Genomic DNA, 15,045 nt, shown 5'->3' on the forward strand with positions numbered 1-15,045 from the left:
TGTTGTTTTTTTTTTTTTCAAAAGCTCCGTTCTTTAAACACAGTCCTGTTTTATAACCATCTCCTTATGTGTCTGAATTTTCCCTGCTGATTTATTGTCATGTACAAGCTATATGGATTAGCCAACCTGGTATAAATAATGAGTATTTTGAATTTATTTCTAAAGCACGTTCTCACCACGCTGATACTGTCAAGCAGGTGCTGAATGATACCTGAGATTTCAGAGACTGGCTGTGTTACCTATGTACCGGCTAGCTTTTGCAGACTGATCGTTCATGGAGGGGCTTGGTAGAGGCCAGGGCTTATGTGGCACAGGATGTGAAGAGGGCTATGGAGGGGACACTGACAAGGGTAGCACAGTGGTGTTTTGTCTGCAGCAGCTGGGAGTGAGCACAGAGCAGCGGGAGTATCGCAAGGGAAGTAGGATGGGGCCCAGAGGAGTGCTGCTCCCTAGCTCCTTCCCCTGCATACCTCGGTGGAGAAGGCCTCATGGCTCGAATTGTACCTGTTGACCAGGCAGGATAAAGCACAGTGACAGCTAAAGCAAGATCTCTGCAGCAAGAGCTGCCCTGCTGAGGCCGAGGTCCTTGCCTGCGCTTGCACACTGTTGGGAGCTACAGAGTGGGTTACAACCACAAGGTGAGCACAAGGACTGAGGTGCTAAGGAAGAGAAGAAGTTTAGGGTTTAGAAGACTAGAGGCTTGTCAGACAGGTTATGCTGTATTCAGTTGTCCTTCCTGACTTATTTTTCCTGTCAGCTTGCCTCTTTCCTGGTGCTTCTGTCATGTTCCCCATTTTGCTCTGTTTCCCTTGAAGATCAGGTCTTTTTGACCTCAAGAGATTTCCAGTTTGACATGTTTCCGGCACCTTGCTGTACTAGTGCTTCCCCTTTCTTAAGTTTCTGCAAGTTTCTTGGAAACACAGTTTCTTCCTGGTGTTTTCTGACGACAAAACCCAAGCTTTTCTGCTCATAGTTCCCACAAATATCTGAATTCAAGCATGATACTCTTACTAATGACACAGTCCTCACAAATTCAGCAGGCCAGCTGTGGGGTGCTACTGATACTGAAAAGGCTTCCGTTTTCCATGTGCTAATGCTGCATCCCCTCTCTATCATCCTCACCCCGCTCACTTTCAGCTCCATTCCTCTTAAGCACACCATAAATGCATAAGCCTCACATTTACTTAGTGAATACTGTTTGTATGTTTTATTCTTTGGCTGTTAAAATACATCTGCTGGGAAAATATCTGAACCTCCCTGAAGGCATTGTGTAGTGCTGCGCTAGGTAAATAAGGGGAGAGGAATGGAATACTCCTGAGGGCAAAGATCTCTCCCTTTGGATGAGATTAATGTCATTAGAAGGCATGTAGCCAGTATCACAAGGAAAGAAGTGAGGTGATGTAGGCAGGATCGGATGAAATGCGTGGAAGCCTTGAAGTTGCGTTCAAAACCTTTCGCCACCCCGGAGTGCTAAGAGAGGAATAGCCATGTAGTGCTGGTAAATTGAACTTGAATCTCCTTCCTGGAAGACACATACCAAGTCTTATGGTTAATTGTGCCTGCCGAGTACAAAAATAAAAGGGATTTCCTATTATCAACTGTAAATGTATTGCCCTTTAGAGTCGCTAGGTTCCCCTTGTTCTAATTTGGTGACTCACCTCTCATTCCCCCTGTGTTAACAGCCTAGCACAGTTGGCATAGGCCCCAGCACACGGAGTGAGATGAGGTACCCTGCCCAGTCAGCTGCCAGTGCTTGCCCTGTCTTCTTCTCTTCTTCGGTCCCTCTGGCTCACGCCCTTCAGCTTGGGGTTGCAGGTGCACACTTCACAGCTATAGCCTAGGTAGGCTTCCACTGGTGGCAACAGCTATAGGCTGGTCCATGCTGTGCAAGTGTAATGAGAACATGCTCCACCAAATCTTTCTGTTCGGAGCTGAAGGTGGCTAGCCAGGGTCACCCTTCGATGGGTCGCACAGCTGGGGCTGTAGCAAACACATTTGGGTAAGGGACTGCATGTCATGGGAGGGTGGGGGAGTGTGAGGAAAGCCAGAGAAACGTCCTGTACCACTGCGGATTGCAACAAGTGGTTTTGCCAAGTGGGGTGGTAGGAGAGTACCTGAGACTCAATTTCCCTTTTCACCTGTGTTCTGTCGGTAGTAGCGTCCTTATACCTTAATCTCTGGAAGAACTGAGGTAAAAGGCTCCTTTGTTGATAATACAGTTCCACTACAACTGTAGATGGGTAGACCCATCAACTGGATGTGGTGTCTCATTTTTGATGCAAAGTTTAAGGTAGGTTTAAATGAGAAGCTGCTATGCATGGGTCTCCGTGGCAGATCAGAAGCTGATGTTCATACTCTGAATATGGAAAGTCGTAGCAACACCCTAGAGAGATCACAGAGTATTGTTAGTGATGCTGTAGAAATTTGCTATGGCAAAGAGTTTTCCAGTTGTCTTCTTTATAATACCATGTTGGTTTTATTTTCCATGGTTTTACAGGCAAATCTTGCCCTCCCTCTGTGGAACGATATGATGGATACATTTGCTTCTATGCTGAATGTGGCACTCAGTCATCTTTAGGTTACTATAGTAAAAGATAGGAAGGCACAGCCTTGTGCTGTCCAGGATATAATCTGCTTGCTTCTTGTTTTTTCAAGTTTAATTGACTGAGGCATGTGAGAGATTACTGGGAAAAATAATTAAAAAAAGCATTAAGTGACTCCATGGTAGTCAACTGAATCATCTGAAAACGCACAGCGGCAAGTGGTAATATTGCATGAAAATGTTCTTGTAAAGTGCTTGTTAGGGTGACTATTCTTTCAGCTGTAAGAGTTTGCTGAGAATCATGGTCTTTGTTTCTGCTGTTGCTACTAAAAGCAGAGTGACAAAATAGAATGTGACGTAGGGGCACAGTATTAGAAGAGACATTACATGCCTGTGATCTTGTAGCCATACAAGTTTTTGAATTCCAAAGCTAATCTTTCCATGCTAAGAAACTGTCGATTTTCAGAAGGATATTACTGGAACTTTAATTGTGAGTCAGTACATGGACATTATTTGGTTACTGTTTTAGCCCAGATGTCAAGAAGTTTGTAAATCTGAGAGTTCATTACTTAAAATTAATTAAATGTAAGTTTAGTATTTGGTTCAGAGACAAAATGAACAGCTTCTGGGCCAGAAGAGGATGAGGTGGTGCATTCTTGCCACCGAAATGAAGAGAGCAGAGGAAGATGGGTAGCATGTGTACACTTCTGAGGTCTGCACTGTCCTCAGGGATTTTTGTAAAAGCCCCGAAGACCTTCACGTAAGGTGAAGCTCTTTGCAGTAGTCACTGGAAATAAAATATCTGTGCATCATTCGTCTAATATCACTTCAACATCCTTAATTTTGAATACTAAATATTGCAGTATTTCTATAGTATAGAAATTAGTACAATAAATAGTATTTCTAAGTGGAAAAGAAATAATAGCCTTGTGACAAATGCTGAAGGCAAGGCAAAGTACTCCTGTTCATATTAATATTGAGCATCCAGAAAAATGTGAAAACTGGTTTGTGCAACACCTATTAAACAGGAAAAAAATGAAGATATGCAAAGAGATAGTGCCAGGTAATTTGTGCGTTCTGAATAATCTACGTATTCTACCTACTTAAAAAAAACAGTTTTGGTGTGCATGAAGGCAAAAATCTAAACCTCACTAGTTTAGATTTAACAGTAGAGAGAACATGTGCTCATGGTAAGCCTCTATGCATGTATAAATGCACTTATCCTTGAGTACCTCAAGACAGATTCAGTCCTGTTGTTTTCAAGCATTTTGCAAAATGTAATTCCTGTCATCTTCCTTGTGCTTACCCATACACAATACCGTTTTAAAAGCTGGCACCCATTTCTGACAGATGTATTTGGAAGACTGAGTCACTGCCCTAGCTTTCTACATGCTTCATAGTTTAAAAATGGGAGAGATAATATTAAAACCAAACATTTTTACTTTATTTTCATCATGCTTTTCTTTCCATAATAAAGGTACATGGGTAGACTGTTGTATAGACTAGAAGAAAGTTTGTTAAAGTCTCTTTCACAATGTTCTGTGTTTTTTCTGATGCTTCAGTACAATTGGCAATAGTGGTTAAATGACAGCATTAATACAGCAGTCTTGCGAGACATGGCATGTTGTCCAAAAGCTGCTTCATAGACTGAAAAGAAGCCGTAAAAGGACAGACTCAAATTCAGAACAATTTGAAAAAAATCTCTGTTTCTCTTTCAAATTATTTACATGGCACTGATTTAAATAAACCAGTAAATTACATGGCTAATGGAAAGGTTTTTAACTTGAGCTTGATTCTAAAAGTGTGTCAAGGCATGTACTAGAGCTCCTAGTGATTTCAGTGCCTCTCCCAATGGGTGGAGTTTTACCCTATGCATTTTCTGAAGTAAAAGTGTGTCTGTCTGTTGTCAGCCCACAACACTGGGAACGCTTCTGCTTTAAAAAAAAAATAAAAAGAAGAGTCTTCCTTCTTCCACAATGTAGGAATTAACATTTCTGTGGTAACCATAGGGTTGTATAGAGAGTATTTTTGAAGTAGTTTAGTATTCAAAACAGTTGAATAAATAAAATGTAATGTAGCATTTGGAGATTTAAAAGAGTTTTAAAAGATGGGAAGAACACTACTTGAATGGGAAGAAGTCTGATCAGTAAAAGAGAGAGCAATTTTGTCCTGTAATCAGTGAAATAACATTTAATCATCTGCTTCACTTGGCTTGGAGCTAGGAATGGAGGAAATACACCTTTATTGCTGCTCCTAAGGTCTGTAAATTATGATAAATAGAGAGATTTACAAATACATGTGCTGTAAATTGCTGCTTAGTTTAACCTTCAGGAAGTCAGGAGAGACATAGAGTCAGAAAGTGATACAGAGTCTCGCAAGTAAGTGCTGCCACAGTGCACATGCATAACATTTAATGTGTTCTTCAAGGAAAACTGTATTCACTGGTATGTTTTGTTCCACAAATAATCAAAGGTATTTATGTTATAGTCGGCATCAAGTTCTATAATAAGGAAGATGGTATTGCTCTTAATCATTCAGTTGTAGGTTAATGAAACTGTATTGTTAGGCTTAAATAGGAAATAAAATTGTTCAGTACTACTGAAGTGAGCAGAAATGAGGTTCAGCTGTGTGGTGTACGTGTTAACTGTATATATACTCCACCCTCACCAACTGACCATGTCAGTGGCAGTGCTGCTTTAAAATAACTTGTTGAAACAGAGAATGTGGATTCTGCTGATTTGCATTTTTTTTTTCTTAGAAAGGATACTTGTTTCCTCTGGAAAATATTTTCATTATAGTAGAAAAATGAGAAACCAAAATTTTTTGTTTCTTGACGTTTTCTTTTTTCAGTTACTTCAGAATTGTTCCAACCTGTGAGAAAAAAAGACGGCAAAACAAAACATTTTCCCAATAGTAGCAAGAGCAAGTCAAATGAACCTTGAAGATTTTCCATGAACTGTACTTACAATTTTGATAGCATTCCTGTTTTCTAGCAACAATGCATAGGCTTCAAAATTATCTGCAAAAACTGTGAAAAGAGAACCAGGTAGACAAACAATCATCCTATCATCAGATCTTGAGGTAGAAATCTCGGTTGATAGAATGCTTTGTTCCGCACGTTTTTTAAAATTTGAAAGCAGATCTTGTAATTGTCAGTGAAAGAAATGGCTAATCAGAGTTTGTGCTTTGTGAGGGATAGCAAAAAAGTAACTTGTGCTTACTTTAGAAGTTGATCATTTCAATGTAGAAATCTTAATTTTTTAATTAAAATAGTTCACAATAACAGGCTCAATAAATCATCTATTAATCCTTTGCTTTTCTGAAATTATTTGGAACACCACTTCTAAATAATGGTTCAGGGCCTCACACAAGTGCTGAACCCACAAGAAGGTCATCTGTATGTGAAGGGAGAGCTCTTTATAGAAAGGAGGCAGGTAGTGACACCTCCTGCGCTGTTGCTTTGCCACACCAAACAGTAGAGCTATCAAATCTCCCTCAAACTAGAGAAGGAAATCTGAGGTTGAACTCTTAGTCTACTTTTAGATGGGGAGTGGGAAGGATTCAGTATTCTGCCTCGCCCCCGCTTCCTCCCGCCCCCATCCCTCCCTCTCCTTCCCAAAGTACTAGTCAACAGTGGTGTGGTTTTGTTTGTTTGTTTGTTTGTATTTAAGTGAGGATATTAAAAAAAAATTTTGGCAATATCCTTTTAAGCTCCATATGCAAATACCTCAGTTCTCACTGTGACACTAACCTCCCTTTCTCTGCTCCTTTTTTTTAGTAGCTGCCTGTTTCCCAGAAACTGTAACTCTTTCATATTTCTTTGTAAATACATTTCTGATTGGCTCCTATATTATTTATGTTGAGCTGGATCTGCAGTGTCTGTGTAGGGGATGAAGGTAAGGTTTTGAAATTGGAACCTTCCAGTGGAACTGCACATAATACCAAACACATTGAGTCAGTGTTTAATAACACCACCTGAAAGCTTTTCTTACTTTAAGAATGGTGGGAACTTCCCCTGCTCAGCTGTGCCCTGGGAAACACACTCTCTTCATCTGGAATAGCCAAGGCATCACTGATGGCTGGAGGAGGAGTAAGATTTTCCATAGGGCAGCACATCGAAGGGTGTCTTGGTAATAGTGATGTGACTCGCAGAGACTACACGTCCTAGTATGCAGTGATATTTGTGATTGGACTGAAAGGCTGCTCCATGAAAGGCAATTTGCTTGCTGTTCTGTTTTATGCTAGTTAAAAGTCCCAACCCTGCAAACCGCATCCACACAGTCTGCCCTAAACTATATTGATGTTTGAGGAGATTTTCTGGTTTGTGGGGATATCTGGAAAGGTTGATATTAGGATCTTAGCTTAGTGCTATGCTTGGGAGCTTTGCAAACCACTGCCATGGCTGTGCTCTTGCTTTACTGCCAGTACACAGGCCACTAAGTTAAATGTGCCAGGATACAGTATTTTTTGTCAGCACTCCAGATCAGCGTGCAACCAACTCATGTACGTGTATTTCTCTGCAAAAGAGTAGTTCCATATTAGGAGTTTACAACTTCTAACCTATACATGTATACCTTTATGTGTGTGTATATGTTTATTAATTTTCAAAAATTTAGTACCATTCAGGGTACTTTGACTTCCTTTTCCACCTAGATCGGCAGATTGGTTATTGGACAGAATGGTATCTTATCCACACCTGCTGTTTCGTGTATCATCAGAAAGATCAAAGCAGCTGGTGGAATTATTCTAACAGCTAGCCACAGTCCTGGGGGACCTGGAGGAGAGTTTGGAGTCAAATTTGAGGTTGCCAATGGAGGTAGGTGTTTTTCTAATAACACATTACAACATTGCATCTCGGTACGATGAAAGCGTGCCAACAAGGATAACTAGCTGACTTTAACCATGTGTTTTTCATTTATTCTATTAGAACTGTGAAGAACATATGCATATCTTCTTTTTTTTTTCGGTAATAGGAGTGTATTTGTTTACATGTGTCTGTACAATAAGCATTGAATGTTCACTGAAGTCCTTGTGGTAGCTGTAAGATTTCTAGAAACAAGAGGTTTGCCATCCCATTTTTATAGCATTTTATGTAGTCTGCCAGATCATCGTAACAGTTCTGATCCTTTTATAAAGATGCCTATGAGGGAGCTCTGTTTTGCTTATATTTTTGTGTTGCTTGTCTTGGCATTTACTTTAAAGTGTGTATTTTCAGAAGTGCTGTAAGCAGTATAACTCCTTGTCTGGTATGGAAGAAAGCACTTCTCATGTTTACCCAGGAAATAACTGCTTTTATCCAGGGAGGGAATTTTGCCATTTTAACTATTGCAATTCCGCTGTTGGATAATGGAATTTGTGTATATAGCTAATGTCTTGTTTTCCAAAATTGGCAAGCTAACACATGTAGGTAGGTATGTTATACATTATCTATGTTTTATGTTACAGATCTATGTACCATCATTGTGACAATTGCTGACATATACCTGTGTATATGTGTATACCTCACACATGTAGAGTGCTTTCCATCTGAAAAAACTGAAAGTGCTTTTAAAATAACGTTTCCTTTCCCATTTTGAAGGTGGGAGCACTTGAGAAGGGGGTGCTTCTCTCATGTCTCTTGTTTAATTGAAAAACGTGCATGGTTAAACCAGTGTGATTTTATAAACAGAATAGGCTTGAATCCCAGAGACGTTAAAGGGGCTGTGTAAGATCAGACAGTGAGAAAGCCAGGGCCACAGCACAGACATACCAGAGCCAAACCATTAGTTGCATTAGCACTCTCTAAACTTCAAAACACCATGTACACCTAAAATCTGTTTGATAACTGGGCAACAGTTGGTGGGGGATTCTTTTTAATGTACTTTGCCTTCTTAAAGAAAATTCAAAGAGGCTATTAAGCTTTAAATAGGAAACGTTCCTCAAGCACGGGTCACAAGGTTCAATTATTTATGATAATCAGCAGGAACGTAATGAAAAGTAGTTGTTTTAAGTTGCAGCTGAGAAAATGTGGGTTAAGTATTAGGCAAGGCTTTTGAACTAAGAGAATGGTTGGGCACTCCAACAAGCTCCTAGGGAAGGCTATTGTTGCTCTGCATTCTCCCTCTGTATTTCTGTAGCTGTAGGAGAGAACGCAGATTGACATTGTGGGATCTCCTTAGCTGGAAACATCAGTAGACAATACATCCATCTATCAAGGATGATCTGGAGCTAATGAAAACCTGTCCTTACCCCTTGGATGGGTTTGGATTAGATGAGTAAGAAGTCACTTGCTAAGCCAAATGAAGAGTTAAGTGACCGTTACTTATTTATTGCCTTGGACCATCTGGAACACTGCATCTGAAAAAGGTATTTTGAATTCTAACAAAAATGCGTTTCATTAAGCCATTGGAGGAAAACTGCAAGAAAACACCACTGTCAAACTGGTAAGACTTTTTAAAATGATAGTTGTGTCTAATGACATAATGTGAAACACAAAGCTATCCGAGCTTCACAAGTGTGCATTTGCAGAAAGCTGTATGAAACACCAGAAACTGCTGCTGAAGGACAGGCTTTCCTTTAATATATGTGTTGAGATTCTGTGTGCAGTAAAAAATGGCAGTCTTTGAGCAATAAACCCAAAGAAAGATGACTGTGGGTTTTTTGGTTCCCTCAACCCCCATGCTTTGGGTAATGATTTATTTAAATACTCTCTGTGAATCAAAATGTTGCAAGTAACGCACTGTATTTCCATGTTATATTTTTTCAAAAAATGTTTTAAACATGTGTTACACTGAAAGAAAAGAACTTAATTACTATAGTTCTTTGTTTGGGTTTTTTGCTTAATAACTCCAATATATTCAGAAAAATGTTTGCTATAGCACTCACTTCTTAAGTAGGCAACCATTTAAGAAAAATGACCCACTACATTCTTTTTTGTTATAGGACCTGCTCCAGATATAGTTTCAGATAAAATCTATCAAATCAGCAAAACCTTGGAGGAATATACCATTTGCCCTGATCTCAGAGTTGATTTGTCACGTCTAGGAAGACAAGAATTTGATCTGGAGAACAAATTCAAACCTTTCCGAGGTATTGGTGTGTGCTTTTATGCGTGCTACATCCATTGATTGTAAATATTAGAATTGCCACAGCATGATAATAGGTTATCATTTAAACAGAACTTTAATTCTTCAAAATGCCTTAATACAAGTTCTCAAAATATTAGGCAGTATAGATAAGTGTTGCATTTGTTTTGCACGCCATGAAGCTGAGTTATGAACGTTAAGTGCATCAGGCCTCATCATTTAGCCAAATACGTTTGCCAAATATATGTGCTTAGACTTGCTAGTAGTTAAACACCAAACACAAACATTTTTGGACTAGGAAGGGTTTGCTCATGTAAGTCTAAATGACAAAAGGTTTCATGAGTCTCGGTTTGTCCATTCTTTGCTCATGCTTCTAAAAAGTTGTGGGATGTGTAACGCACTATACATCCAGTGATTCCAAACGTAAAGGGAGTGCTTAAGCTTGTGTTTGGTTTTAAGCACATGAATACTTTTATGCCTACACTTGATCTAAAATGAGCTAACACAGCCATTTTGTCCTGAAGGAGTCAAAAGCAAAGGAAGGCGTCCAGACAATATTTCAAATACTGTAAAACTCTGTGGGGCCACAAGAACTCTTCCTCATTCCTGATGTCCTATAATTAAAGCCAGTTTATTTTCCACCAAAACATTGTATTTTGAGACAAAGTACATTTTGATAAATAAAGTTTTTGATTAAAAAGAATCTTAAAATTTTTTTTTGATTCCAAAGAGTATGTTCGGCTTTTTAGGAAAAAAAAAAGCAAAGAAAATTCAGCTCCAACACCACTCTGGAATCATATGATTGCCACAGTTTTACAGTTTGCCTTTTCAACTTCTCAATCTTTCCAAATTGTATTTTTCTAAATGAAAATGAGACACTGCTCCCCCACTACAGGTAGTACAAAAATAAATTTAAAATAATTGCAGTTTGTCTGAATGTTTTTCTAAGGAAAAATAATTTCCCAATCACCTCTTCCCAGAATACATCATCCTGGGACAGTAGAGCTGCCAGGGATCCTTACTGAAGCAACGTAATTGGCTTACAAGTACATGAATAAGTATAGTTTACACAGGTGTGAATGCAGAATGAAAGTGGAGGAAGAATGGAAAGAATTTTAGAAGTATTTTAAGGTACTATCTGATGTATTTAAAACTTCTCCTTTTTCAGTTGTATGAACTAACTCCTGTGAGTCAAGGCTACAGAGGTGTTGAAGCAACTGAGAGTAAACCAGTTAGGTTTGTCAGGAGCTAAAATAATTTTTAGATGTTAATCCAACATGTACTTTATCTTAACATGTGTGAGCAGCTCCACTGAAGTTGAGGCATTTTTTCATGTGTGTAAAGCTTAGAGCCTACTTAGACATTGTTAGGAGCAGGGCATAGAAGACATGCAGTAATGTAATTTTAGTGAATTCTTGAGACTTTCAACATATATTGTAGAATTAACTAGTTTTCAAATAGGTTTTACAGGTGTTTTTTCAGCCTTGAGAACCTTGTTGTTTCTCCATTCATGTGTATTTTCGCAATGTATTCTAAGTGTTTTTCTCAGGCTCAAAAAATGTCTGTATCATTTTCATGTTATCCTAAAGAAGAGCATTGGGTGAGGTCAGTGTTTCTGAGGAAAACTGGCTGATATTCTAAGTAATAATTTAACTTGTAACTACAGTATTTCAAGAAACTCATTTAACCAGATAAAAAGCCATTTGTATAACATATGCTTTTTAATTTAATCAGGAGAACTAATACGTTCAAAAATGACTGAGAAGCATGGCTTTTGACAGTTGTTTGGTAACTGCTTTCATTATGACAGACTGACTTTCTTTAATTCATTTTAGTTTAATGTTTTACATCCAAAAGAAGTAGAAAAATTGTAGTGCTCTGCTTTTATGAATTTAGAGTTCAAATTAGCAAGACCTTAGCAAAAACCAGATGTTGTATCTGAGCCTAACTTTCCTAAATCAGTGAGATATAAAATGCGAAAGTATAGTGGTAGATTGACAACAAACTGGAGACATATATTCCAGGTGCCAAAACTGAGAATACGCTGTATGTCTCTCCTGATGGAATGATGCAGGTAGATACTGCTGTCAGAAGAGTAGAATATGTGGCTTCAACTTGGCATGGACATCTTCTGAGAATAAACTTGTTTAGCTTGAAAAGTTGTTCGGTGATTTCGTGAATGATAAATAAAGTTTACTTTGATATAATGTACTCCCAGGAATGTTTCCAGTGAAATAGGAACTGCCAATTTACAGTATCTCAGCAGTCCTTTAGCAGGCAAAACTGTTGATCTTTGCAAGGCTTAAAGCTTGATGGTAGCCACACTGAAATCAGTGGAAGTCTTTGACTTTGCCTCTATGGGCTTCAGAGCAAATCCATATTATGCAGAGGTTGCATGCTCTGATTTTAGTTGAGGTGCATGGCTGGTGGAAGTGTGCTGGAAGAGATATTTTCCCATGTGTGAACTGTAGTGATTTTTTTCTACCTAATTTTTCTAGTGGAAATTGTGGATTCTGTGGATATCTACCTCAATCTCCTTCGAAGTGTCTTTGACTTCAACACTATCAGAAATTTGCTGACTGGACCCAACCAGATTAAAATAAGGATTGATGCCATGAATGGAGGTATGAACTTAAGTTGCTATCAGGACAAAACTGTAGGTACACTGCAATAGTTTCCCAATAAAGGTGGTACACTGCAGTAGTTTCCCAGTAAAGGTACAGCATATAAAAGTCAGATTTTTTAGTAATGTTAAGGGTAATAAGAAAGGATTTGAACGTTATACTAATAACAAAGGCAATCTTAACAATGGGTTAGGTCCCTTATTAGGCAAAGAGGTTTATCTTTCTTGATAAAGAAGTGAAGGCATATGTGTCCAATAAATATTCTCTTTCTGCATTTGGAAGCAAGCAGGATGAGGTAATCTTACTGTGAGAGGGTGACGAAGTATGTTGCAGTGTGCAGTAACCAAGGAGGTTACAAGGCAGTCTCTACTATTGTAAATGGTATAAAATCAGTTAAGTCTGAATAAATTGCACCCAAGAGTCCTTAAAGAGTTGACTGAGACCTCTGTCTCACTGACGTTAACTGTTAAAAAATTTCAGTGTACTGTGGGCAGGATGAAAGAAAGTGTCACAGAAGACAGCAAGAGGACCAGTTTTGTGCCAATATTAAAAAATTGTAAGCTATGTCACTTGGGGAAGTATAGATCAGTATGAGATCTATCTTAGGGTACATCATGAAAAGACAAATAAAGATTTCTACAGATAATGACTTGAAGGATAGGAATGTAAGTAATACTGTTCAACATTATTTTATGGAAAACAAATTCCATCAAACAAACCAGGTTTCATTCTTTAATGGGGTTACAAAACCAGACCGATAAAGGGAGCTGGATAGACTTACAAAGCTTTTGTAAAGCATTTTATGTAGTACAGTGTAATAGTCACTGTGCAAAAGATCATAGTGGGCATTCAGTCAGTGTGAACGCCCAGTTCACAGGCTGTGGCAAAAGATTATAGTGGGCACAGAGTCAGTGTGAACACCCAGTTTTGCCAGGCTGTGGCAAAAGGGCAGATGGTGTTCTTGAACAATGCAGAGGAAGCAATGAGGAAGGCACTGCCTCTTGTCACGCACAGTACTGGAGAGAATGTTACTCAAATAGTGTGTAGAGCTCTTATGTCCAGCTTGATAACTGAGTGTTGAAAAATTTTACATGTGATCAAAAAGATGCATAATCTGGCTTGGAGTTAGAAGAAATGATGCACCACAAAAATTTTTAAAGGACGAGGTTATTTACTTTATTTACAAGGTGATAGAGAATAGGCTTTATGACTTTGCGTCTTGGTGGAGTAGTAGCCATACTGTAATACACAGTACACATACAGTAAGCGTATGCAAGAATATTTGTTTGTACAACAGAGGAAGTTTGTTTTTTTTCCTGCAGAAAAATTACTTCTTGGTCTTCAATTCCCCAAAATACCTAAAAGAATCAATAGTGAGAAGTTGAGGCCAGACAAATTCAGATTTAATTGTAGCTCATATGTTTATGGGTAACTGTGGATAACCACTGGAGCAATCTACCAAAGATAGTTGGGGTTTGTCCTTCTCTTGGTGACACCAGATCAAAAGACTTTCTGGGTTAGATGCATTAGCCAAAAGTGAGCCACCAGCCACAATTTAGTGAAAATTAGAGAGTGCCACATGTGTACATGGACAAACTGTCTTCCAAAGTCTGTTTTAGCACAGAAACTCTGCAGTATGCTTTTATGCCTGTAGACATTGATAGTTTACCATTGGCACAGAAAAGAGTAATTTGTCAGGAGTCTACTCTTGATAAGAACCTGAATCATAGTTTACTGTGTATTTTACGGAATTAACACCTAAATTTACTTGAACACAAGTTTCTCACATAGTTTTACCTCAGGTTACAGTTACTCCAGTTATCAAGATTTGGGAGTAAGGTAGGATAAAGAGCGAGCATGAGAGAGCGATCAATCGCTCATGGATTTTTTTACCTCTGAGTGACCTGTTCACACCTGCCTCAGGGATGCAGAGAAGCTCAGTCAGTTGTTAGTGTCTGGTCAGCTGCCGAGCACAAGTGTAGATTTCATACACAACCAACATTATGGTTTCTCCATAGAAGCAAAAGATTTGATTGTGGTGTTGAACAATATTCTGTACAGTTTGATAATGACTGCATTTCAAGGTGCGTATGTATTCAGGATCCTTTTATTTCTGGGCTGAAATGATAGAAATTTGCTATTAATGCTTAGAAAATATTTCTTATACTTATTTAAAATGAAAATTCTTTGGTTTATATTTTCGTTCAGTGGTTAAGATTAGGATGGGAAATTCTTAACAGGACAGAAAGAAAAGGCCTAAGATGTTAATCTGGAATGTAGGTGAAATAAAATGCTGCTCCAAAATGAACCTGGGTGAATGTTTTGGGATACCCCACAGCATTGCATATAATAATTGTGATATGTAATTGCGTGAGCTAGGGTCTTAGTTGGCCGTATCTCTAACAAAATAAAGAAGTTATTTTGGAATTAGTTCTGAGAAAATGTTTATTTATTACTGACATGGCAGTAATTACAGTGTAGTAAAATTCTTTCATGGACAAACCTGTTGTAATTTTAATATGAATTGGAATGTTGAGGTAAGTTTATTTCCCATTTGTATTCCCCTACTGTTTACTTTCCTTGCTGTTATGTGTTAAACTGTTATTTGCATTACAGGACACAGAATAGCATCTTATTTTTATTCTAGAGAGGAAAAACTCTTACATGTATGATAAATTTTTTTACTTAATAATGGATAAATAAAACTTGCATCTTTCACCATTCAGCGATTACTTTTTCACTTCTACAAGTGGGGAACTGTATTTTTAATGCTGAATTGCTGGTTGATTATTTACTGGGGGGACATCACAGACTC

The 15,045-nt window shown here is 38.4% G+C and overlaps 1 protein-coding gene across 1 annotated transcript in view; it reads left to right on the plus strand.

Moving 5' to 3' along the window:
- Positions 1–15,045, plus strand: part of PGM5 (phosphoglucomutase 5) — an 80,484-nt gene that overhangs the window by 1,420 nt on the left and 64,019 nt on the right. The window contains exons 2-4 of the mRNA XM_068422237.1: positions 7,196–7,358; positions 9,464–9,610; positions 12,105–12,230. Of these exons, the coding sequence (XP_068278338.1) occupies positions 7,196–7,358; positions 9,464–9,610; positions 12,105–12,230 (436 nt within the window). The remainder of the gene's footprint in view (positions 1–7,195; positions 7,359–9,463; positions 9,611–12,104; positions 12,231–15,045) is intronic.

Source organism: Nyctibius grandis, chromosome Z (assembly GCF_013368605.1).
Source record: "Nyctibius grandis isolate bNycGra1 chromosome Z, bNycGra1.pri, whole genome shotgun sequence".
Classification (NCBI taxonomy): domain Eukaryota; kingdom Metazoa; phylum Chordata; class Aves; order Nyctibiiformes; family Nyctibiidae; genus Nyctibius; species Nyctibius grandis.